This window comes from Octopus bimaculoides, chromosome 2 (genome assembly GCF_046866305.1).
Source record: "Octopus bimaculoides isolate indiv1 chromosome 2, ASM4686630v1, whole genome shotgun sequence".
NCBI classification, from domain to species: domain Eukaryota; kingdom Metazoa; phylum Mollusca; class Cephalopoda; order Octopoda; family Octopodidae; genus Octopus; species Octopus bimaculoides.
Window position 1 is genome coordinate 108,182,194 of NC_142929.1, and position 23,724 is coordinate 108,205,917.

Genomic DNA, 23,724 nt, shown 5'->3' on the forward strand with positions numbered 1-23,724 from the left:
GCTACTGAAGAATTATAAGCAATTAAAATCAGGCATATTGTTTCAATAAGAACTAAGTATTAATTTCTTTTCTTTCTACAATACAGGGTTTTCAGGCTAAATTTGATATTTGTTTTATGTCTCCTTTTTTCAGGAACAGCTTGATATATTGGTGAAGAGTCAACAGTGTTGGAGAGCATAAGGGATTAAAGTTGTAGTTGAGGAAAAGTTAGCTGACATGGAAGACTGGAAGTCGTCTGACTATTGGGAAAGAGTGACTTGTATCATGATGATTCATGCAAAGTATCAAAATCTCAACATCACAACAGCTACTTAATGCTCTGTGAACGCTGTAAAGACTGTAAAACATGACAAAGACTACAAAGTCATGGCCATTAAGAAAAATCATAGCAGGTGTTCTGACTGCATCGACATACCAGAATTCATCCCCACATCTTTGAACAACATTATAGGCTCAATTCAGATGGCTATGTAAAGCTGCTGGAGACAGTGGTCAATCCTTGGTTGGAGAGGGTTGCTGCTGGAAGGCTATATGTGTGGCAGCAGGATTCAGCTCTTTGTCATGCCCCCAGAAAAAGTCAGAAGTGGTTGTCAGAGAAATTCTACGACTTCACCAGCTCAAATTTCTGGCCTCCTGAATACCTCAATTGAAAACCTATGGATTACTACGTGCAGAGCACAGTTGAGAAAAACACTAATCATTTTGTGTGCAACACCAAGGCTGAGGTGATGGCCAAGATCAAGAAGGTGCTTGAAGATACTTCCCAGGGACACTATGAGGAATGCATGCACCAACTTCCAGAGCCGTCTTGAGGCAATGGTGAAAGCTGGGGCGACTACTTTGCGTAAACTGTTATCTCCTAACCATAATCATCATTATCATCATTTAACACCCGCTTTCCATGCTGGCATGGGTTGGACAGTTTGACAAAAGACTGCACTAGGCTTCAGTGCTTGTTTTGGCATGGTTTTTACTGCTGGATGCCCTTCCCAACCCAGCCTCTTTACAGTGTGGACTGAGTGCTTTTTATGTGGCACCAGCAGAAGCAAGGTCAGTTTTGGCATGGTTTTTACAGCTGGATGCCCTTCCAGATGCCAACCTCTTTACAGTATGGACTGGATGCTTTTTACGTGGCACCAGCACTGACAGGGTCACCAAGTAACTTGCAACACAAGAGGATATTGGTGGAAGTGATCTTGTGCCAGGTGATGAGAGGTTAGAGTGTGACAGAGAGGCAGAGACAGGTGTCTAGTTGTTATGTTTTGATTTTTTTAAATGTTTTATTTATGGATGGGATATTGCGTTTTTTTTTTTTAATGCAAATTATCAAATTTAGCCTGAAAACCCTGTAGGTATGACTGAAATTTGTTCAACTGGAATTTATTTCATCAACCCAGAAATGATGAAAGGCAAAGTCAACCTTGGGCAAAATTTGAACTCAGAATGTAAAACCAGAAGAAATGCCATCAAGCATTTTGCCCAGGCATGTGAATGATTTTGTCGGCTCAATGCCTTTAGGAACTTTGAAATAAAAGAAACCTACAAACAACGTTGTCGCTCTTGTTGTAAATCAATGGGCCAATCTTCATCATCAAGGTTGAAATCATTGGCAAATCTTGCAGCTTCTTCTATCATCCCTAGTAAACAAAGTTTCTGTACCACTTTTTTCTGTGTACTTATACAATCTGCAGAAATATACTTCAAGAGGAAAAAAAATAGCCAATTAAAATTAATAAAAGAAATAATCATCATGTTTTAATTATTTTACAGACTCAATATATTAACAAATTTTCATCTCAACTGCGAACATCAGTACTATTAGTGGTTTAACATCCATTTTTCCCATGCTCGTGTGGGTCAGATGGAGTTTATTAAAGCAGATTTTTCTATGGAAGAATTCCTTTCCTGTTGCCAACCCTCACTTGTTTCCAAGCAAGAAAAATATTTCCCCATAGCCAGACATGATTTTGCAGAATATTGAAAATGAATGACACGGCTTGTATGACAGTGATACTCATTTACAACTATCACATGATGTCAAGACAAGGAGATATAAACATACACACTCTCACACACGGGTATGTGTATGTGATTTAGTATGTGTATGCATACATATATACAATGGGCTTCTTTCAGTTTCTGTCTATCAAATCCACTTACAAAGCTTTTCTACAATAGTAGGAAACACTTGCCCAAGATGCCATGCAGTGGGGACTGAACTTGAAATCATGTGGTTGAGAAGCAAACTTTTTAAAATACATCTAAAACAATGCTAAAATATCATGCATCAATATCATGTTTCTTTCTAATGTATGCACAATTACCCATTTTCTGTATGGAAACATACTTGACACAAAACTTACTAAACTAAATATTTCTCCATTGCTAAAAATAAAAGTTATTTAATAATCTCAATCTTGTACAAGTTTAACTTATTCACAACATAAAAAATAATGAAAAATTGAAAACTTACCACAATCAAATCTCTCCAGTTGCAATAACTTGTTACCTAGAATTGAAATAATAAAATTCACTTAGTAAATTAGAAGAATACAAATTAATAAAATTGTTTCACATGACTTCAGGAAAAGTTGTTCAGCTGGATAATTCTTTCAGCTATTTTTACTTCAAATTAAAGAAAAGAAATCATTTGGAAAAAACTGTAAAGAAAAAAATAATTTACAACACCAAGTTAATAAAGCAAAAATAAAATTTTGAAATTACCTTTTTAATATATAAATGTGAAACGTATGAAATGAAGCCCATTCTGTGTGATAATAACAAGTTGGGACAAATTCCTAGAAAAATAATTAAAATGACTTTAGTACCCAGTCTTAATATCCACCTCATCTTAGGAGGTGCTATTAACACTAAAATAGGAGATAAGTTAAATTTAACACATTAATTTAGCTATGATTAGGTAGAAGTCAGATGATCTGATAGGTGCAGAAATGGTGATGGTTTGGTAATGACTGGGTTTAGAAGTGAGAAAGGAACCATAGATGAGAAAGGGGATGTTAGCAGTTATTGGTAGAGTGTGAGAGAGTTGAACTTAACAAAGAATTCGTTCTACACTTACAACACTGGTATGGGAGTTTGACAGCCAAGAAGGGTTGTGATTACTGAAATCACCAAGGGGGATGAAGTAAGACAGAAGACTTCAAGGCAGGAGTGAAAGGTTTTACAGTTGCTGAGGAGTTCAAAGAGTGGCAGTGACAGCAGATGAATTCATAAGAGTAACTAGAAGTCCTTCTTATAGATTTCCAGGTGGGAAAGGTGAATGAAGGGTAGAGTAGACAGCACCTTTCAGAAATTAGACTACAGTGAATAACCTGGGAAAAAGAGACAGACTAAAGAAAAAGAGTGAGTGGTTTATGTCACAGGGAGGAACAAAGTTTGTAGTTTTTGTGTTAGTAAAAAGTGATGTGTGGGATCCAGATTGGACTGAAGTTCATGAATGTTCATAGACAAGAAAGGGGAATAGTCCAGAAGATTAGATGATTGTGAAAGGTACTTGTGGCTAAAAAGGACCATAAGAGATAGGGAAAGAAGTGGTACAAGCAAACTAGAAAGTGTTTATGCTTCAGACAAAAAAATACAAGTTAAAGATGAATTGATATACAGTCTAATACAGAACAGTCTAACTTAGCCAGCATGTAAAAATGAATGTTAAAATACATATGATTATAACAATGATGTGATGATTTTAAATTATAGCTGGTAATTTTATTAAGTAGAAACTGAAATATAAGGTAGCTAACTCACCTTTAGGAAATTCATACAGTTTCACAATCTTACCCAACCACTTTTTAACAATATTTCGAGAAAGTCTACCATGGAAATGTGAGTGTCTCCTACAAATAAATAAGCATTCAACCTTGTTAGTGATTGTGAAGAAAAAAAAAAAGAGAAAATATCTCTGACTAAAAAGATGAAAACTGGTTATGGTATATTCAAAAATACATGTACAATGTTCTTAACAAACATATCATACTGTTTACAAACAATTGTGTTTCCTAATCTACTAAACAAATTGTTTTCCAAACAATTAAAATATTTTAGAATCAGTTTACAGTAAAAAAAAAATCCCAGATAAATGCCCACAGCTGAAGTACAAAACTATTTGAGTTGTACTATTTAAACCTTGTTTATATGACTTTAAGGATGCTAAAATAATAGATGAAATGGAAATGAAAGTCTTGCATTAAATACTCTCCCTACATATGAATAACATACAGCTGAAACCTTCAAACTAACAACCAACAGTAAGTCCCCAATATATATATTCTCATGGCAACCTCATATATATTTCATTACCAAAACTACATCACAAAAGTTAGGATTACTCAGATCCTTTACAAAAATCTAGAGCACTGCAGAGAGTGCTACTGCTAATATACAAACACCCTAAACTATCAGTTTCATGTGTTAGTCAATGGCAACCATCAGCTCTGGTTTCCCCTGATATAAATCTATGATAAGAGATTTTACTGCTCTGAACAAGTAAACTGTGTAAATTTGAGTGTGGTTAATGCCAGTACCGCCTGACAGTAGCACATAAAAAGCACCCACTACACTCTCAGAGTGGTTGGCATTAGGAAGGGCATCCAGCTGCAGAAACTTTGCCAGATCAGATTGGAACCTGTAGCAGCCTTCCGGCTTACCAGCCCTCAGTTAAACCGTCCAACTAATGCCAGGATGGAAAGCGGACGTTAAATGACAATGATGATGATGATGATGAATCTAAGCTTTATTGTACTCCTTCACTGTTCCAATGAAAAGTTAAAATTTTAGTTGAACACATTCACAAACACAAATACGAGAATCTTTTCCAAATCTTAAAAACAAAAATAAAGATACTAATCTGACTACTTTAAGCAAAAGAGATTCCAACTGCAAAAGGGTGCAGCATTGTAATTTAGACAATATTACCATCTCGATATCAAATAACCCCATAACCAAAGTTATACCAAATTATAATTATACAACTAATTATTAATACTTACTAAACCTAGATTCTTTTAAAACCATATTTTCATCATCATCATCATCATCATCGTTTAACATCTACTTTCCATGCTAGCATGGATTGGACGATTTGACTGAGGACTGGTGGAACCGGATGGCAACACCAGGCTCCAATCTGATTTGGCAGAGTTTCTACACAGCTGGATGCTCTTCCTAATGCCAACCACTCAGAGAGTGTAGTGGGTGCTTTTACATGCCACTGGCACGAAGGCCAGTCAGGCGGTACTGGCAACAGCCACGCTCGAAATGGTGTATTTTACGTGCCACCCGCACAGGAGCCAGTCCAGCGGAACTGGCAACAAACTCGCTCGAATGTCTTTTCACGTGCCACTGGCACAAGTGCCAGGAAGGCGACGTTGGTAACGGTCACGCTCAAATGGTGCTCTTTACGTGCCACCGGCACGAAAGCCAGACAGCTGGTGCTCTGGCAATGATCACGCTCGGATGGTGCTCTTAGTGATTTACTGGTACTGGTGCCATCACGATTTTCTAATCAAAAAATAAATATTTGGTATCATATGTTTGTGTATATTGTTTGTATCTGTATGAGTGAATAAATATATATATATAAAATATATGAAGGTTCATTACCTGAGAACATCAGCTTCAAAGTCTTCATCAAGCATGTTGTCAAAGAATCGAACAACATTTTCTCTGTTTGATACATCTTCCTCCATAAACTTACAAAATTTTCCCCACATGTTTTTCAGTATAAAATTCAAACATTTCTGGATAAAAGTATATAAAATAACATAACTGAGATTAACAAAGTAGCTAAATCAGATTTATAATAAAACTAAAACACAATTACATCAATTTAATGAAGCAAAAATAAAGTAACATTCATTGCCAAAGACCACAACATGATGGTTATCAATAAATGAATCTATATACATAAACCAGTAACAGAAAACTCAAAGAGTATAAAAAGCAGGATAGCCTGATTAAATGTAAGTATAGGGAGGCTAAAAAGACCTGGATGAATGAACAGTGTGAAGAAATTGAAAGGCTATTCCCAGTAGGATACAAGGTGCATCAGAAGATAAATGAGATCTCTGGGAGAAAGTCAGGATGCACAAAATCTGGATGTATCAGTAACTTTGCCTAGTTTTCTTGACTCTAATGAGGGTCCAAAGATCCTGCCATCAAAGCTGCTGGGCCAGATGCAATTGTCATTGGTTTCACATTTTGGCACAAGGCCAGTAATTTCAGGGGAGGAGGTAAATTGATTACATCAGCCCCAGTACTCAACTGGTACTTTACAAAGGTCACCCATGTCCACAATGTAGGGCATGGCATTAAAGAGAGAGAGAGAGAGAGAGAGAGATATTAAAAAAAGCAATCTTGATTAACAACATCATCAATCCAACAATCATCATTATCCAAGAAAAGAAAACATCTCAGTATTTAGTCAGAAAAATCATTTGTAAAAGTGCTCATTATATGTTTCAAACAGACTGCAGACCCCAATATCCATTTAGAAATCTTAGATTTCATAAAAACTGAAAACCTATCTCTTCACTAGTTGCGGACATTATTTTCTGAATCTGAACTAAATAGCTGTATGATTTGTCCATTACAGCAGCTAAATTTGCCTCATAAATTTTCTTTTGCATTTAAAATAGAGATTAGCCTTACAAGATACAAAACAATATCAATTATATTGGTACCATGATAAAATGCACCCAGTGTACTCTATAAAGTTGTGGGTGAATGAGTGAAGACCTTTTAGTTTTATCAAAGACATGATGTTTCTATTGTTGGTGATAGGAAAGACATCCAGTCATAGAAACAACCCATCTAGAAGAGCAGTAATTTTGAATATGAAGTGATTTGGCTCCTGAGAGCTGGCCAACCCATGTCAATGAGGAAAATATGAGGTCCGATCAATAAGTATCCGGACTGTTGCCATAATAATGAAGCTAAAGCATGCAGAGTGAAGCCACTTGGCACAGATTGACCTTCACCTCTGCTGTGCATACACACTAAGTTTTAATGTTCTAGCTCACTTCCCCTATTTACAGCAGTGCTTGGAAGTAACGTGATTTTTGCATTGACCATCACAGAAAAAGTTGTCATGATGATACCTGCTCAGAGGCCTACACAAAGTTGCAGAAAGTGTATGGAGAGGAGTGTATGAGTGACACACAAGTGTATGAATGGTTCAGACATTTCCAAGATGGCCGAAAAAAATGTCAAAAGTGATGAACGTTCTGGGAGACCTGCAACCAGCAGAACTGAGAAAAACATTGCAGATGTGCATGCAGCTGTGAGAGGAAATTGTTGAATCACCATCTGTGAGTTATCAGGGGCTGTGTAGATTAGCTACAGTTCAGTTCAGTCCAATATCACTGAAGATTTGGGTATGAGATGCACGTCTGCCATGTTTGTAGCAAAACTGCTTTCAGCTGACCAAAAAGACACTCAGGTTTCAGCTGCACAAGATCTCTCTGATTGTGTCGAAAACAATGAAAATCTTTTGGAAACTTTGCATAGGCCTCTGTTCAACTTTCTCCGTCATGGTCAATGCGATGATCACATTACACACATTACTTCCAAGCACTGCTGTAAATAGCAGAAGAGAACTAGAACGTTAAAACTTAGTGCACATGCACAGCAGAGTTCAAGGTCAATCTGTGCCCAGTGGCTTCACTTTTTGTGCTTTAGCTTCGTTACTGTGGCAACAGTCCGGATACTTATTGATCAGATCATGTATATGTAAAATGACAATGACAATGATGATGATGATGGGGGGAGCTGAATGGAGGATGGCGATGATGATGATGATGATAACAACACCAACAACAATGACTATATATATATTTTAAATAATAATTTTTGAGATAGTATTTAACAATAGACAAAAATATAATCAAATGCTTACTTCTTCAAGACTACTTGGTAACAAAGACGTTTCTTCCTGTGTTGGCTTTTCATTGACTTCAGCAGCCATTTTATGGGAAGAATAAAAATCTGAAAACAATAATAATTTAGTCTGAGCTAAAGGAATAAGAATTCTTGAAACATTACTTGAATCAATGATGCATTAGTATCTTAACACTTCACTCATTATATCTCAAGTGAAGTTTTGAATTATATTTAATGTGATTCAAAATTCCACTTGACATTGACCAATTAGTATTTCTCCAATAAACAGGACCTTCCTGGTGAAGTTAATAAGATTGATAATAAAGGATTTCAGTTCCTGTTGGTTGATGTGTGTGATAAATAAATTTAAGCTGAGATAAATTTCAGAGGAGTGCAGTACTGGGTAAAAAGGATTGAATAAATGTTTAGTGAAGGGCATGAGAGCAGTAGAGACATGGTGTGCATATCAGGAGATTCAGAGTAGCAGGAAGAAGAAAATGGGAGAGAAAGAATGGAAATAATGTATTTGTGAACTGGGGAGTGAACCCTTGCCAATCAGCGAGATGAGCTTTTTTGACAAGTATTTATGATACTTATATGTTTAAAGAGTCTGGCACTCAGCTTAACAGCAACTGCCTGTGATTTGGCATGTCCCTGAGGCTTTGCATCCAGTCATGTCATCATAGTGCTGGCCATGTTCCACACCATGCCACCCTTAACAAGATTATAATAAAGCATGGCCTGGATGCTGCAGGCTTCCCTTCCCAGCTTAAGCCAGTGGGGCTAGACTGAGGGAATGGTAAAAGGCCAGATGGTATGACAATTTTCCCATTCCATGATGGCAGGCCCCTCATCTGGGATATCACATTCTGTGACACCTTCTCCAGCAGCAACTTGGTGTAGTCAGATACCAGCCCAGGCTCTGCTGCTCATCAGGCTACCTAAGTATCAGTCGCTCTCCAACTGGTTTATAACCGAGCCTGTGGCAATGATGACCTCCAGCTTCCCCTGCTCAGTGCTATCAGGATGGAGTGGCTGTTTCAGCGCATCTCTCTTGCCATCATCTGGGGCAAATCCTTTTCCATTTTCTACGGGGCTCACACTTGTTTAGCCATAAGTCAGCTTTAATCATGCAGCGCTATGATCAAACATTTTCAAGTGTCTATGGTTACATTGTCCAGTGTATCTTTCTATACTTAAGACAGTAGGGTGTTATTTAAGAGCATTATATAAGAGAGTACAATGTGATTTGAGAGCAGTTTGGTAGCTATGGGAGAACAACTTTACTGAAGAAATTAATGACTCTTCTCCTTTTCCCTATCTCCTCCGTTATTCCACACAACGCTGTTTCTTCCATTACTCTCTCAACTACAATCCTCTCACAACAATAAATTCATTCCTCCCATCATAGCTTAACTCCTCTCAACATTTCACCTAAAGTAACTACTCTCTCCTATTTTCTCTTTCACCCTGCAAGTTGCAAGATGACCTCAGTCATACTGGTGTATGAAAGATGCACCTAGAAGCTTTGTAAAGAGGTTGGAAAATCAAGCTGTAACATCATAAGATTGAGAGGACTTCATCATGAACAAGATACCTTCACCAGTGTTGGGCGTCATGGAAAATTGCACCCAGTACACTCTGTAAAGTGGTTGGCGTTAGGAAGGACATTCAGCCATAGAATCAATGCCAGAATCGAGACACTGGAGTGAAACATGGTCCTCTCACCTGTTGGATCCCATTGAACCATCCAGTTCATGTTAGCATGGAAAGTGGATATGAATTGATGATGATGATGATGAAGATGAAATTACTGTTTTGGTCTTAAAACTTAAATTATTTGTGTTTCAAAATCAGATTTTAGAGACTTATCAGCAAGCAGTTTTGAATTTTAAATATGGGCAAAATTTTGCCTGAGAGTAAGAGGTTCTGCATACATGGCATAGAGGCTCTTTGTTGGCTTGAATAGATGGTGTACTTTATAAAAGTACAAAGCATTTTCAATTAAAGCTGCACTTGAAGAGTATAAGCAAGGAGATGAAGTGAGAAGAGATTAATTAAGAAAACTGCTTATTATTAGAGGTATGCTACAAAGAAGGTGTTTTACTTAGGGTTAGGGTTAAAATTGAGATGGAACTGAAGCTAGGATTCTTGCTGGGTTCAAAAAAGAGTAAGACAATTTCTAATAAAAGGCGAAACTTTAACAGAAAAGAAAAGTAATTATTCAATCAGTAACTTATAAGGCAAAGTAGAATTCTTAACAGTGGAGCACTTCTACCATAAGCATCCTGAAATAAACAAAGAACTACAATCAGTGAATGAATTTCTACAAGGTTACATTGCTCAACATGCTAGAAATAGCATACTTACTTAACATACTACTCTCTTTAAAAAGAATACAATTAGATAATATAATTAGAACATTATGCCTGAGCAAAAAGATGGCCTAGTCATGGCCAGAATGCCTTTGATTGCAAGTCTGTTCAATCAAGGCTAACCATCGGTTAACAAAGTCAATATTATTGTTTGCTTTTTCTTTTCTTTTAAACATGGTTAACTAAATCCCTGTCTAAAGGTGCTGACTTGGAAACTTAAAAGACAATTAGTAAAAGAAAGTTAGCTTCTATCTTCTGCTTTTCTTACACTATTTCTTTCATATTAAAAATCACAGAACCTTGATTTTTGTGGATGCTAAATAAATTTAACCTCTGAAATTTTTCGATGTATTAAGATTTGTTTCTTCTATGCTGTTTTTTTTTTTTTTTTCCAATGGGTTAATATGTATGAAAAACTCCTACGACGATCTCTAAAATTTCAGTCGTCCTCATTTCTTTTTCCCTCCACAGAAAATACAGTGTATGGCTACATATTTAAAGTGGGCGATCTTTCGAAGTATGTATATATATAAGATGGCAAAGTGAAATATATTGCACTGAATTGAAAAGTAAACAAACGACCGTCAATAATCGGGAATGCGTTTGATAAATACGTGAGTGTATACAGAATGTTTTCGCATTGTACAAAGAAATCTATTGATTTAACATTCTCTTCGGCGATCTTTGGTTTTTTGGTAAATATATTTGTGGGACTGACAATGAAACCAAGACAATATAAGATACAAAAATAGACTATTTACAGGAGTTTACATGACCACAACACATGCAAGAGAACGTTTATGTGATTGACGCCAGGCTTATCACACAAAAGCATTACACATCATTATACTGTATAATTATTTGCAGTTTACTAATTGAAAAATGGAATAAATCATATGCAATCGGATTTTAGTTATCACTTTGTTACATCAGGTATATCATTTTATACCACTGACGATAATTTGTTTAAAATTTTTGATTCAGTGTAGTTTGTTTTACTTTATTCATCTCTATGCTAGCTTGCGTATTCTCATGTGTGCGTATATGTGTGTGTAATTTGATATGTGGTTGCTATGTCTAGCAGGTGATCGTCTCCTAAATGCCCCAGCCTCAATTGTGCTTCCTTTATGTTTACTATAGGAACATGACAAATTAATTCCCCTTGTTAAAGAGTCCATCACCCCAAACTTTGTCTTTTTAAATATGTTTTTTACACTGCGATTTCTCATATTCTACAGAGTTTCGTATTAATTCGTTCGAAAAGATGAGGCGGGTTATTCATACTTACTATACGTTCAAATAAAAGTATCGAGTAAAGTCGAAAATACGAATATTAACAAATGAATATATGTGCATGGATATTGTATCACTTGGCAACTGATTCACACATTTGTATTTGTGCGGTTCTCTCTGTTTTCATCACCTAAAATCGGAGATTACTCAACTATTAATTTAAGGCTTTATAAAAAAAAAAAAAAAAGTGGGCAACCGTTTATGGATTGCTAAACAGGGGGACAATGGAAAACTGTTTCTGGTGATCTTGCACAAATCGAGCAAGCTTAAGTAATTTACCACCAATTCACGTAATTGCTACATCCAATACAATTATTGCATTAAACATTAATAGGGTCAAGAAATTTTCGATAAATGTGTAAATTGAACATCCTGCTAGCATGTTGCGTTTATGTTCCATCGATTGTAATTTACAATCAATGACCCGAGTGCAACGGATTCGCTTTACCTAGACTTAGCAAAGTTATCAAATAAGAATTCTTATTCTACCAATCAGAGAGGTCATTATAAAATTGCTGGATGTTAGTGACCGATCATGAATATGAATTATTGAGAAGATCTGTTTGTAAACAAATTATTAACAAGGACATGAGCAGTGATATACTTACAGCAGTTTCCCCCAGACAAATTACGAGCATGCGCAATTGCTACAACGTCGTATAATAATAGTGGCTCACGTGGCTGAAATGTACCCTTTGGGATTTTGTTGACAGGTATCGATGTGATGACTAAATTTGCTCAGATCTATCGAAGTGCAATTATATCTAACGAGTAGGTAGGATTTCAAACAACGAAGATAGCAGGACGGTTTGAAATTGCGAAAAACGACCTATTGTTGTCATCGTTTACCTGCAGTTCCATGGATATCGAAATAAATGAACTAAAATATAAATGGATGTAACCAAATGCATTTTAAGCGATTTGTGTGATTTGGGCATGAAACTGTTCAGCTTCCCTCATGAGAACTATTTTCTTATGCCAAGCTAGTATAACGAACGCAGCATATGTTGGTTAAACAGTGTACTGCTCCAACATAATTTATGTTTTATAACGAAGTAATTTTTTTAAAAATACGTTATATGTTAATGTTTTCAAAAGAAGTAGTTCTGAGTAGTTTTAAAACTAAACCAAAAGCAACCCTTGTTATTTAATAACTGATGCTGATTTCTAATTTTTTCTTCACACACACAATATTATCTTTTTCACTTTTAATTTCATAATTAAGCCGAAGTGGACTTACCTTTTCATCTTTTACGGAATCGATAAAATAAGTACCAGTTGAGCACCGTCGTCAATGTAATCCACTTACTCTTCCCCCAAAATTTCAGGTCTTGTGCCTATAATACAAAAAAATATAGGTGGACATTGGAATTAGACACTGAGGGAAAATGGCTGTAACTTTTTTATTTTTTAATTTTGGCGATTTTCGTTTTCGATAATGTGTTTTACATGTCACGGTCATGCGATTCCCCCATAAAAAAACGTTGGACCCAACTAACCCCCACCCCCCACACACGGGGGGGGGGGGTATTTATTATTTTATTTAGGCGATTTTCATTTCTGACATTGTGTTCTACATGTCCAGATCGTACCCTAACCCTAACCCCGTTTGCCAAAGCGCATTTTTTCCTTCATATTTATTTCATATAAGGTGCACTTCAACTACTACACTATTTTTTTTCCACTTTTTCCACCGGGTGTGGATCTATATAAAAACCGGGGGGGGGGGGGGATCGAAATTTTGAATTTGAGATTTTTGAAAGTTTTTTTTTTCACAATCGGAATCTCCATAGCCTAAAACGTGGGATTCCGTAAAAAAATAATAAATAAGGGGGGGGAAAGGTTCAGATTACATATAGTCCATCTGGACCAATGCAAGATTTGGATTGTCCGCGTTTAGCTATTATTTCTAACATATCAAGTTTCGTGGTGGGGACTCCACATGTAATCCTTTTTATGTTTCAATATAAATGTAAGCCGTTCATTTTCACATCTAAGTTGCGAGAAGGCTACTCGTACGACCTGGACATGTAGAACACAATGTCAAAAATGAAAATCGCAAAAAAATATATATACCCCCCCCCCCCCCTTGTGTGTGAGGTGGGGGTCCAAATCTTTTTTTAGGGGGAATCGCATGACCGTGACATGTAGAACACATTATCGAAAACGAAAATCGCCAAAATTAAAAAATATAAAAGTTACAGCCATTTTCCCTCGGTGTCTAATTCCAATGTCCACCAAAAAATATATATTACTAGCAATATAACCCGACCTTGTCCTGGTGTGACTTATTATGCCATCTACGATAAGTCTTGCTAGCTGAAAATCAACTAAAAAAGAAAGCCTTACAACGAAAAAACCCTTATGATGTAAATATGTTCATAATTCAAAAGACGATGAAATTAATAGGGAAAATCTGAAGGCTGTTTTGCGTAAAATTATTAAGCATACGTAAATTTCATCCGTGTAATTGGCTATAGAAATGCTTGTGCAAAACAACTTTTTGCGCTGCCCTGATTATAAATAGCAGGGTAATCCCTTTTCACAGGAGCTAGGATGGCAATTTGTGATGAAGCAATTGCTGTCGATCTGTTGCTAAACAGTTTTGCCAGAATTCTATCAGATTGGGCAGAAGGTGTTGATGCACCATTTTGCATTATGTTCAAAGTAGCTACTGGAATGTGGTGAATTGCTGCAGTCTGTGGCTGTCATTCCCCAGCAAACTCTCTTCTTTGGAGGCATAATCTATGTATATATTAAACAGAACAAAAGTTTTAATAGATGGCAGGGTCGGTACTTTTCACATATCTGTAATTTTTCAGATTAACACCCGCACGATTACCCAACCCTAATCCTAAACCTAATCCTAACACTAACCCTAAACCCTAACCCTAACCCTAACCCTGACCCTAAAAAACGTAACCGTAACATTAATCCTAAACCCTAACCCTAACACCCTAGTGAAAATCGTGGTAAATTTACAAAACATTGACGAACATGAGTTATATTTTACTGAATGTATGCTTTTGAGAGAGCGAGAGAGGAAGAGGTAGAGAGAGGGAGAGAAAGGAATAGGGGTAGTTAAAAGTTTTCTTATGACTGCTTCTCTTCACTGCCTATTAGTTCATTAGAAATTTAAGGATGCACATAATAGAGAAAAATGAAACAAATATGGACGACTTGCTCCGAAACACCACCGAGTGGGGAACACTTCTCAAAAATAACCTGCAGTTGTTTCCTTCAAAATTCCTACATTTTTTGAAATGTACATACATCAAGGTACATTTGTACAAAATTTCATGAAACGATATTCATTTTCCTGGAAGTTAAGAAGAATTTAAGTGGAATTTCCGAATATTGTACCCCACCCCCTTCCAAAACACTTTCACCGAAATTTTTTGTATATTTGGAATCTACATAATAAATAATATATGCATAGAAAATTTCATTAAAAAATATTCATTTTTATGAAAGTTATGACCTTCCAAAGTTGGGGTATACAACTCTGTAGTTATGCCATCAATGTTTTGTAAATATACCACGATGTGAATGATTGTGTTCACTCGCACGTGTATACGTTTGAGAGAGCGAGAGAGAAAGAGGGGGAGAAATGAAAAGAGATTGAGAGCAATGTGTATGTTGTTGTCACAGGTCTAGTATGTGTGGTTGTGTGTGTTTTTACGTATCTATGTTATGAAAAATAGGTAAAGAACACTGAGATGAAAGTTTAATCTATGACGTTGTATGTATCACTTTCTCTGTCTCCCTCTCCCTCTTTTACTCTTACTCTCTATATTTTTATGTTGAGCGCGTGTGTAAGAATGACGTTCCAGGTAGCAGGGATGAAATATAAAAGTTGCTAGAAACAACAGCCAAATCTCCCTTAAATCACACAAAGTAAACGGAATTTTAAAAATCTAATTACTGCACTGGAAAGTTCAGATCGAGAAAATTCCATTGATGTAAAAATTTTACGAAAAAGTGGAAAATGTGGATTTCTATAAACTTTCAAAAAGGCTTCACACAAACACACAATTTCAGATTTATATATTAAGACTAGCAGTATAACCCGACCTTGTCCGGGTGTGACTCATTATGCCATCTACGATAAGTCTTGCTAGCTAAAAATCAACTAAAAAAGAAAGCCTTACAACGAAAAAACCCTTATGATGTAAATATGTTCATAATTCAAAAGACGATGAAATTAATAGGGAAATTCTGAAGGCTGTTTTGCGTAAAATTATTAAGCATACGTAAATTTCATCCGTGTAATTGGCTATAGAAATGCTTGTGCAAAACAACTTTTTGCGCTGCCCTGATTATACATAGCAGGGTAATCCCTTTTCACAGGAGCTAGGATGGCAATTTGTGATGAAGCAATTGCTGTCGATCTGTTGCTAAACAGTTTTGCCAGAATTCTATCAGATTGGGCAGAAGATGTTGATGCACCATTTTGCATTATGTTCAAAGTAGCTACTGGAATGTGGTGAATTGCTGCAGTCTGTGGCTGTCACTCCCCAGCAAACTCTCTTCTTTGGAGGCATAATCTATGTATATATTAAACAGAACAACAAAAGTTATAATAGATGGCAGGGTCGGTACTTTTCACATATCTGTAATTTTTCAGATTAACACCCGCACGATTACCCAACCCTAATCCTAAACCTAATCCTAACACTAACCCTAAACCCTAACCCTGACCCTAAAAAACGTAACCGTAACATTAATTCTAAACCCTAACCCTGACCCTAAAACCCTAACCCTAACACCCTAGTGAAAATCGTGGTAAATTTACAAAACATTGATGAACATGAGTTATATTTTACTGAATGATTGTGTACTTGCATGTATATGCTTTTGAGAGAGCGAGAGAAGAAGAGGTAGAGAGGAGGAGAGAAAGGAATAGGGGTAGTTAAAAGTTGTCTTATGACTGCTTCTCTTCACTGCCTATTACTTCATTAGAAATCTAAGGATGCACATAAGCACATAATAGAGAAAAATGAAACAAATATGGACGACTTGCTCCGAAACACCACCGAGTGGGGAACACTTCTCAAAAATAACCTGCAGTTGTTTCCTTCAAAATTCCTCCATGCTTGAAATGTACATACATCAAGGTACATTTGTACAAAATTTCATGAAAAAATATTCATTTTCCTGGAAGTTAAGAGGAATTTAAGTGGAATTTCCGAATATTGTACCCCACCCCCTTCCAAAACACTTTCACCGAAAATTTTTGTATATTTGGAATCTACATAATAAATAATATATGCATAGAAAATTTCATAAAAAAATATTCATTTTTATGAAAGTTATGACCTTCCAAAGTTGGGGGATACAACTCTGTAGTTATGCCATCAATGTTTTGTAAATATACCACGATGTGAATGACTGTGTTTACTTGCACGTGTATACGTTTGAGAGAGCGAGAGAGGAAGAGGGGGAGAAATGAATAGAGATTGAGAGCAATGTGTATGTTGTTGTCACAGGTCATGCATGTGTGGTTGTGTGTGTGTTTACGTATCTATGTTATGAAAAATAGGTAAAGAATACTGCGATGAAAGTTTAATCTATGACGTTGTATGTATCACTTTCTCTCTGTCTCCCTCTCCCTCTTTTACTCTTACTCTCTATATTTTTATGTTGAGCGCGTGTGTAAGAATGACGTTCCAGGTAGCAGGGATGAAATATAAAAGTTGCTAGAAACAACAGCCAAATCTCCCTTAAATCACACAAAGTAAACGGAATTTTAAAAATCTAATTACTGCACTGGAAAGTTCAGATCGAGAAAATTCCATTGATGTAAAAATTTTACGAAAAAGTGGAAAATGTGGATTTCTATAAACTTTCAAAAAGGCTTCACACAAACACACAATTTCAGATTTATATATTAAGACTAGCAGTATAACCCGACCTTGTCCGGGTGTGACTCATTATGCCATCTACGATAAGTCTTGCTAGCTAAAAATCAACTAAAAAAGAAAGCCTTACAACGAAAAAACCCTTATGATGTAAATATGTTCATAATTCAAAAGACGATGAAATTAATAGGGAAATTCTGAAGGCTGTTTTGCGTAAAATTATTAAGCATACGTAAATTTCATCCGTGTAATTGGCTATAGAAATGCTTGTGCAAAACAACTTTTTGCGCTGCCCTGATTATACATAGCAGGGTAATCCCTTTTCACAGGAGCTAGGATGGCAATTTGTGATGAAGCAATTGCTGTCGATCTGTTGCTAAACAGTTTTGCCAGAATTCTATCAGATTGGGCAGAAGATGTTGATGCACCATTTTGCATTATGTTCAAAGTAGCTACTGGAATGTGGTGAATTGCTGCAGTCTGTGGCTGTCACTCCCCAGCAAACTCTCTTCTTTGGAGGCATAATCTATGTATATATTAAACAGAACAACAAAAGTTATAATAGATGGCAGGGTCGGTACTTTTCACATATCTGTAATTTTTCAGATTAACACCCGCACGATTACCCAACCCTAATCCTAAACCTAATCCTAACACTAACCCTAAACCCTAACCCTGACCCTAAAAAACGTAACCGTAACATTAATTCTAAACCCTAACCCTGACCCTAAAACCCTAACCTTAACACCTTAGTGAAAATCGTGGTAAATTTACAAAACATTGATGAACATGAGTTATATTTTACTGAATGATTGTGTACTTGCATGTATATGCTTTTGAGAGAGCGAGAGAAGAAGAGGTAGAGAGGAGGAGAGAAAGGAATAGGGGTAGTTAAAAGTTGTCTTATGACTGCTTCTCTTCACTGCCTATTACTTCATTAGAAATCTAAGGATGCACATAAGCACATAATAGAGAAAAATGAAACAAATATGGACGACTTGCTCCGAAACACCACCGAGTGGGGAACACTTCTCAAAAATAACCTGCAGTTGTTTCCTTCAAAATTCCTCCATGCTTGAAATGTACATACATCAAGGTACATTTGTACAAAATTTCATGAAAAAATATTCATTTTCCTGGAAGTTAAGAGGAATTTAAGTGGAATTTCCGAATATTGTACCCCACCCCCTTCCAAAACACTTTCACCGAAAATTTTTGTATATTTGGAATCTACATAATAAATAATATATGCATAGAAAATTTCATAAAAAAATATTCATTTTTATGAAAGTTATGACCTTCCAAAGTTGGGGGATACAACTCTGTAGTTATGCCATCAATGTTTTGTAAATATACCACGATGTGAATGACTGTGTTTACTTGCACGTGTATACGTTTGAGAGAGCGAGAGAGGAAGAGGGGGAGAAATGAATAGAGATTGAGAGCAATGTGTATGTTGTTGTCACAGGTCATGCATGTGTGGTTGTGTGTGTGTTTACGTATCTATGTTATGAAAAATAGGTAAAGAATACTGAGATGAAAGTTTAATCTATGACGTTGTATGTATCACTTTCTCTCTGTCTCCCTCTCCCTCTTTTACTCTTACTCTCTATATTTTTATGTTGAGCGCGTGTGTACGAATGGCGTTCCAGGTAGAAGGGATGAAATATAAAAGTTGCTAGAAACAACAGCCAAATCTCCCTTAAATCACACAAAGTAAACGGAATTTAAAAAATCTAATTACTGCACTGGAATGTTCAAATCGAGAAAATTCCATTGATGTAAAAATTTTTACGAAAAAGTGGAAAATGTGGATTTCTATAAACTTTCAAAAAGGCTTCACACAAACACACAATTTCAGATTTATATATTAAGACTAGCAGTATAACCCGACCTTGTACGGGTGTGACTTATTATGCCATCTACGATAAGTCTTGCTAGCTGAAAATCAACTAAAAAAGAAAGCTTTACAACGAAAAAACCCTTATGATGTAAATATGTTCATAATTCAAAAGACGATGAAATTAATAGGGAAAGTCTGAAAGCTGTTTTGCGTAAAATTATTAAGCGTACGTAAATTTCATCCGTGTAAATGGCTATAGAAATGCTTGTGCAAAACAACTTTTTACGCTGCCCTGATTATACATAGCAGAGTAATCCCTTTTAGCAGGAGCTAGGACGGCAATTTCTGATGAAGCAATTGCTGGCGATCTGTTGCTACACAGTTTTGCCAGAATTCTATCAGATTGGGCAGAAGATGTTGATGCACCATTTTGCATTATGTTCAAAATAGCTTCTGGAATTTGGTGCATTACTGCAGTCTGTTGCTGTCATTTTAAACCGGTTGCTGTCTTTCCCCAGCAAACTCTCTTCTTTGGAGGCATAATCTATGTATATATTAAACAGAACAATAAAAGTTATAATAGATGGCAGTGTCGGTACTTTTCACATATCTGTAATTTTTCAGATTAACACCCGCACGATTACCCAACCCTAATCCTAACACTAACCCTAACACTAACCCTAAACCCTAACCCTAACCCTAAAAACAGTAACCGTATCATTAATCCCAAACCCTAACCCTGACCCCCTAGTGAAAATCTTGGTAAATTTACAAAACATTGACGAACATGAGTTATATTTTACTGAATGATTGTGTACTTGCACGGGTATGCTTTTGAGAGAGCGAGATAGGAAGAGGTAGAGAGGGGGAGAGAAATGAATAGGGGTAGTTAAAAGTTTTCTTATGACTGCTTCTCTTCACTGCCTATTACTTCATTAGAAATCTAAGGATGCACATAATAGAGAAAAATGAAACAAATATGGACGATTTGCTCCGAAACACCACCGAGTGGAGAACACTTCTCAAAAATAACCTGCAGTTGTTTCCTTCAAAATTCCTCCATGCTTGAAATGTACATACATCAAGGTACATTTGTACAAAATTTCATGAAAAAATATTCATTTTCCTGGAAGTTAAGAGGAATTTAAGTGGAATTTCCGAATATTGTACCCCACCCCCTTCCAAAACACTTTCACCGAAAATTTTTGTATATTTGGAATCTACATAATAAATAATATATGCATAGAAAATTTCATAAAAAAATATTCATTTTTATGAAAGTTATGACCTTCCAAAGTTGGGGGATACAACTCTGTAGTTATGCCATCAATGTTTTGTAAATATACCACGATGTGAATGATTGTGTTCACTCGCACGTGTATACGTTTGAGAGAGCGAGAGAGAAAGAGGGGGAGAAATGAAAAGAGATTGAGAGCAATGTGTATGTTGTTGTCACAGGTCTAGTATGTGTGGTTGTGTGTGTTTTTACGTATCTATGTTATGAAAAATAGGTAAAGAACACTGAGATGAAAGTTTAATCTATGACGTTGTATGTATCACTTTCTCTGTCTCCCTCTCCCTCTTTTACTCTTACTCTCTATATTTTTATGTTGAGCGCGTGTGTAAGAATGACGTTCCAGGTAGCAGGGATGAAATATAAAAGTTGCTAGAAACAACAGCCAAATCTCCCTTAAATCACACAAAGTAAACGGAATTTAAAAAATCTAATTACTGCACTGGAAAGTTCAGATCGAGAAAATTCCATTGATGTAAAAATTTTTACGAAAAAGTGGAAAATGTGGATTTCTATAAACATTCAAAAAGGCTTCACACAAACACACAATTTCAGATTTATATATTAAGATTGATGTTGGTCGATAAATTAAGGAGCAGTCAAGTACTGGGGTCGATGTGATCGACTTTCCCCTCTCCCGCCAATTTCAGGCCTCGTGCATATAATAGAAAGGATTATTGTTATTATTTGGCTGAATTGTCAAATCGGATAAAATGCTTTTACGTTCTAAGTTCAAATTCCGCCGAGGTCGACTTAGCCTGTCATCCTTTCAGGGTTAATAAAATAAGTACCAGTTGAGCACTGGAGCCGATGTATTCGGCTTAGCCTCCCACACACATACACATCCTGAAATTGCTGGCCTCGTGCCAAATTTGAAACCAATATGATACTGTGTCTCATAAGAGCCAAATTACCAATTTGATTTCATATTAGAGGTAGAGAATCATCGAAAATGGCTGAATAGAATAGAATAGTTCTTTCTCTTTGGGGGCTTGGAAGAGTAAAATCCGTTTTGTGGTTAGTGGGGCAGTTATAGACCGAGAGTGGAGGCGCAATGGCTCAGTGGTTAGGGCAGCGGACTCGCGGTTTCGATTCCCAGACCAAGCGTTGTGAGTATTTATTGAGCGAAAACGCCTAAAAGTTCCACGAGGCTCCGGCAGGGGATGGTGGCGAACCCTGTTGTACTCTCACCACAACTTTCTCTCACTCTTACTTCATGTTTCCGTTGTGCCTGTAATTCAAAGGGTCAGCCTTGTCACGCTGAATATCTCCGAGAACTACGTTAAGGGTACACGTGTCTGTGGAGTGCTCAGCCACTTGCACGTTAATTTCACGAGCAGGCTGTTCCGTTGATCGGATCAACTGGAATCCTCAACGTCGTAAGCGACGGAGTGCCAACAACAACAACATAAACCGAGATGATATTCATGAAGAAACCACTCGGGCCAAACCCAAGGCAAAATTGTTAGTTCATCAGAGTTATGTCCCTTGGATTTACTGAAACTGTTGGTCATGTCTTGCATTAACATGGATATGGTGATAAGAAATTGTCGGTGAAGTCAAGGTCCATAAGTTATCCCTATCTCTGCTGGATCCCCGTGAAATCCACTGTCACCATGCAACGTCAGAAGACGGCAATGTGCTATGCATGCTCATGAAAATACCAGTGAGAGACACTCGAGTGGAAATTAGAGAAGGAACATAGGAGGCAAAGCCCTGTCAAAATTTGGTTGAGGACCGTGGAAGAGTGCCTAGGAGATATGGGTTTGGCTTGAGAGTAGGCTTGTGACTCTAATAGGTGGAGATCACTCATCGCCTGATACTCCATGGATAACCGAGAGAACTTTAAGATTGTCAGTTATCTGTCGTTCTGTATGTCTGTCTATCTACCTACCTACTTACCAACCGACTCACCCACTTATCTACCTATTGATTCCATAGATAGGTAGATATGGATAGGTAAATAGAGAGAGTGTGGGAAAGTAGTAGTCTGGGAATGTGCTTTGTTGACACGTAAAACGCAGCACATAGAAATGCTGAGATCAGTGTAATCAAATATTAGCGCGTGTGCAAGTGTGTGTTGATGGACGTATGCGTTTGTATGTGTGTGTGTACGTGACAGACTAACATTTTCTCACTATTATTACTTTTGAAATCCCGGATATTCCGCGCATTTTGTTAGTGATGGTGAAGATGAGAGCAAAATAAGGTAGTATAGAATGCATTAGAATAGATAGATAGATATACGGAGTTAGAGAGGTGGGGATGAGTGATAAACGAGGAAGTTGTGACAAGTGTTAGCTGAGATGGTAACAATAAGAGAAAAAAAAAGGAAGGGAAAAAAACGAATAATCGAGACACGTTATAAATACCCACACTCGCGCACGTGTGTACACATACACATGGTGATTGCTCTATCTTCACAGATGATTGCCGTCTCTCTGAGCTTCCATGTTGTCAATGGCATTTTTGAGATTCCGTCTGTGACCTCTCAAGTGACGATTCAGTCCCGCTGCAGATCTGTATAGTTTGAAGCATAAATGACAGACGAAAGTTTTAACTTCCATTGGATCATTTAGTGAGATATGATTCTTGTGAACAGCCATAGGTCTCTGCAGGTCCGAAATCGACTTGCAAGCCCTTTCACACACTACATACGTTGAATCACCCGGTGTGGGAAGAAGGACGTTGCATATGTCCTTCATGGGATCTTCCATGGGACTTCAGATGGTTGATGTACATGGCCTAAGAAAGGAGTACACAGCCAGACGTTTCACACTTCCAGCACTTTATGTTCCCATTGAGGCTCTGAAGCACGCACGCACACACACACACACACACACACACACAATGTGTTTGCAGTGCCAGTATTCATATGAACATTTAGGCTGCTTGATTGGACGCTTAATGAAATTCGAGCCATTGATGTGAAAACCCGAAAAATACTAGCACAACCTCAAGTATCAAAATATTCCCTATACTTTATCCTGGCCCGTTGTTTGCGAAGCTTCCCTGTTTAATACTAATCTCCGTGTTTGTAAATTGTGTTCAAAATCATTCGCTGTCCTTCCTCACCAAGTAATAACTCAATAGGTTCTCTGACGTAATCTTTTCATGCAAACACCTCTTTGCCCATTATGCAGTGTCTATAATTCCTAATT

The 23,724-nt window shown here is 36.9% G+C and overlaps 1 protein-coding gene across 7 annotated transcripts in view; it reads right to left on the reverse strand.

Annotated features, from left to right (window-relative positions):
* LOC106868118 (exonuclease mut-7 homolog) overlaps positions 1 to 23,724 on the reverse strand; it is a 49,412-nt gene extending 25,688 nt beyond the window's left edge. The window contains exons 1-8 of one of the 7 annotated variants that reach the window (XM_089347451.1): positions 22,940 to 23,724; positions 12,806 to 12,902; positions 7,914 to 8,002; positions 5,621 to 5,757; positions 3,767 to 3,855; positions 2,726 to 2,799; positions 2,475 to 2,510; positions 1,545 to 1,699 (exon numbers count right to left, since the gene is read on the reverse strand). In XM_089347451.1, the coding sequence (XP_089203577.1) occupies positions 1,545 to 1,699; positions 2,475 to 2,510; positions 2,726 to 2,799; positions 3,767 to 3,855; positions 5,621 to 5,757; positions 7,914 to 7,982 (560 nt within the window). In that variant the 5' untranslated portion in view covers positions 7,983 to 8,002; positions 12,806 to 12,902; positions 22,940 to 23,724. Of the gene's footprint in view, positions 1 to 1,544; positions 1,700 to 2,474; positions 2,511 to 2,725; positions 2,800 to 3,766; positions 3,856 to 5,620; positions 5,758 to 7,913; positions 8,003 to 10,133; positions 10,186 to 11,560; positions 11,691 to 12,173; positions 12,599 to 12,805; positions 12,903 to 15,046; positions 15,091 to 16,629; positions 16,752 to 16,884; positions 16,989 to 22,939 lie in introns of those variants that run through there. The other 6 variants (XM_089347447.1, XM_089347450.1, XM_089347449.1 and 3 more) reach the window with 6 other exon arrangements.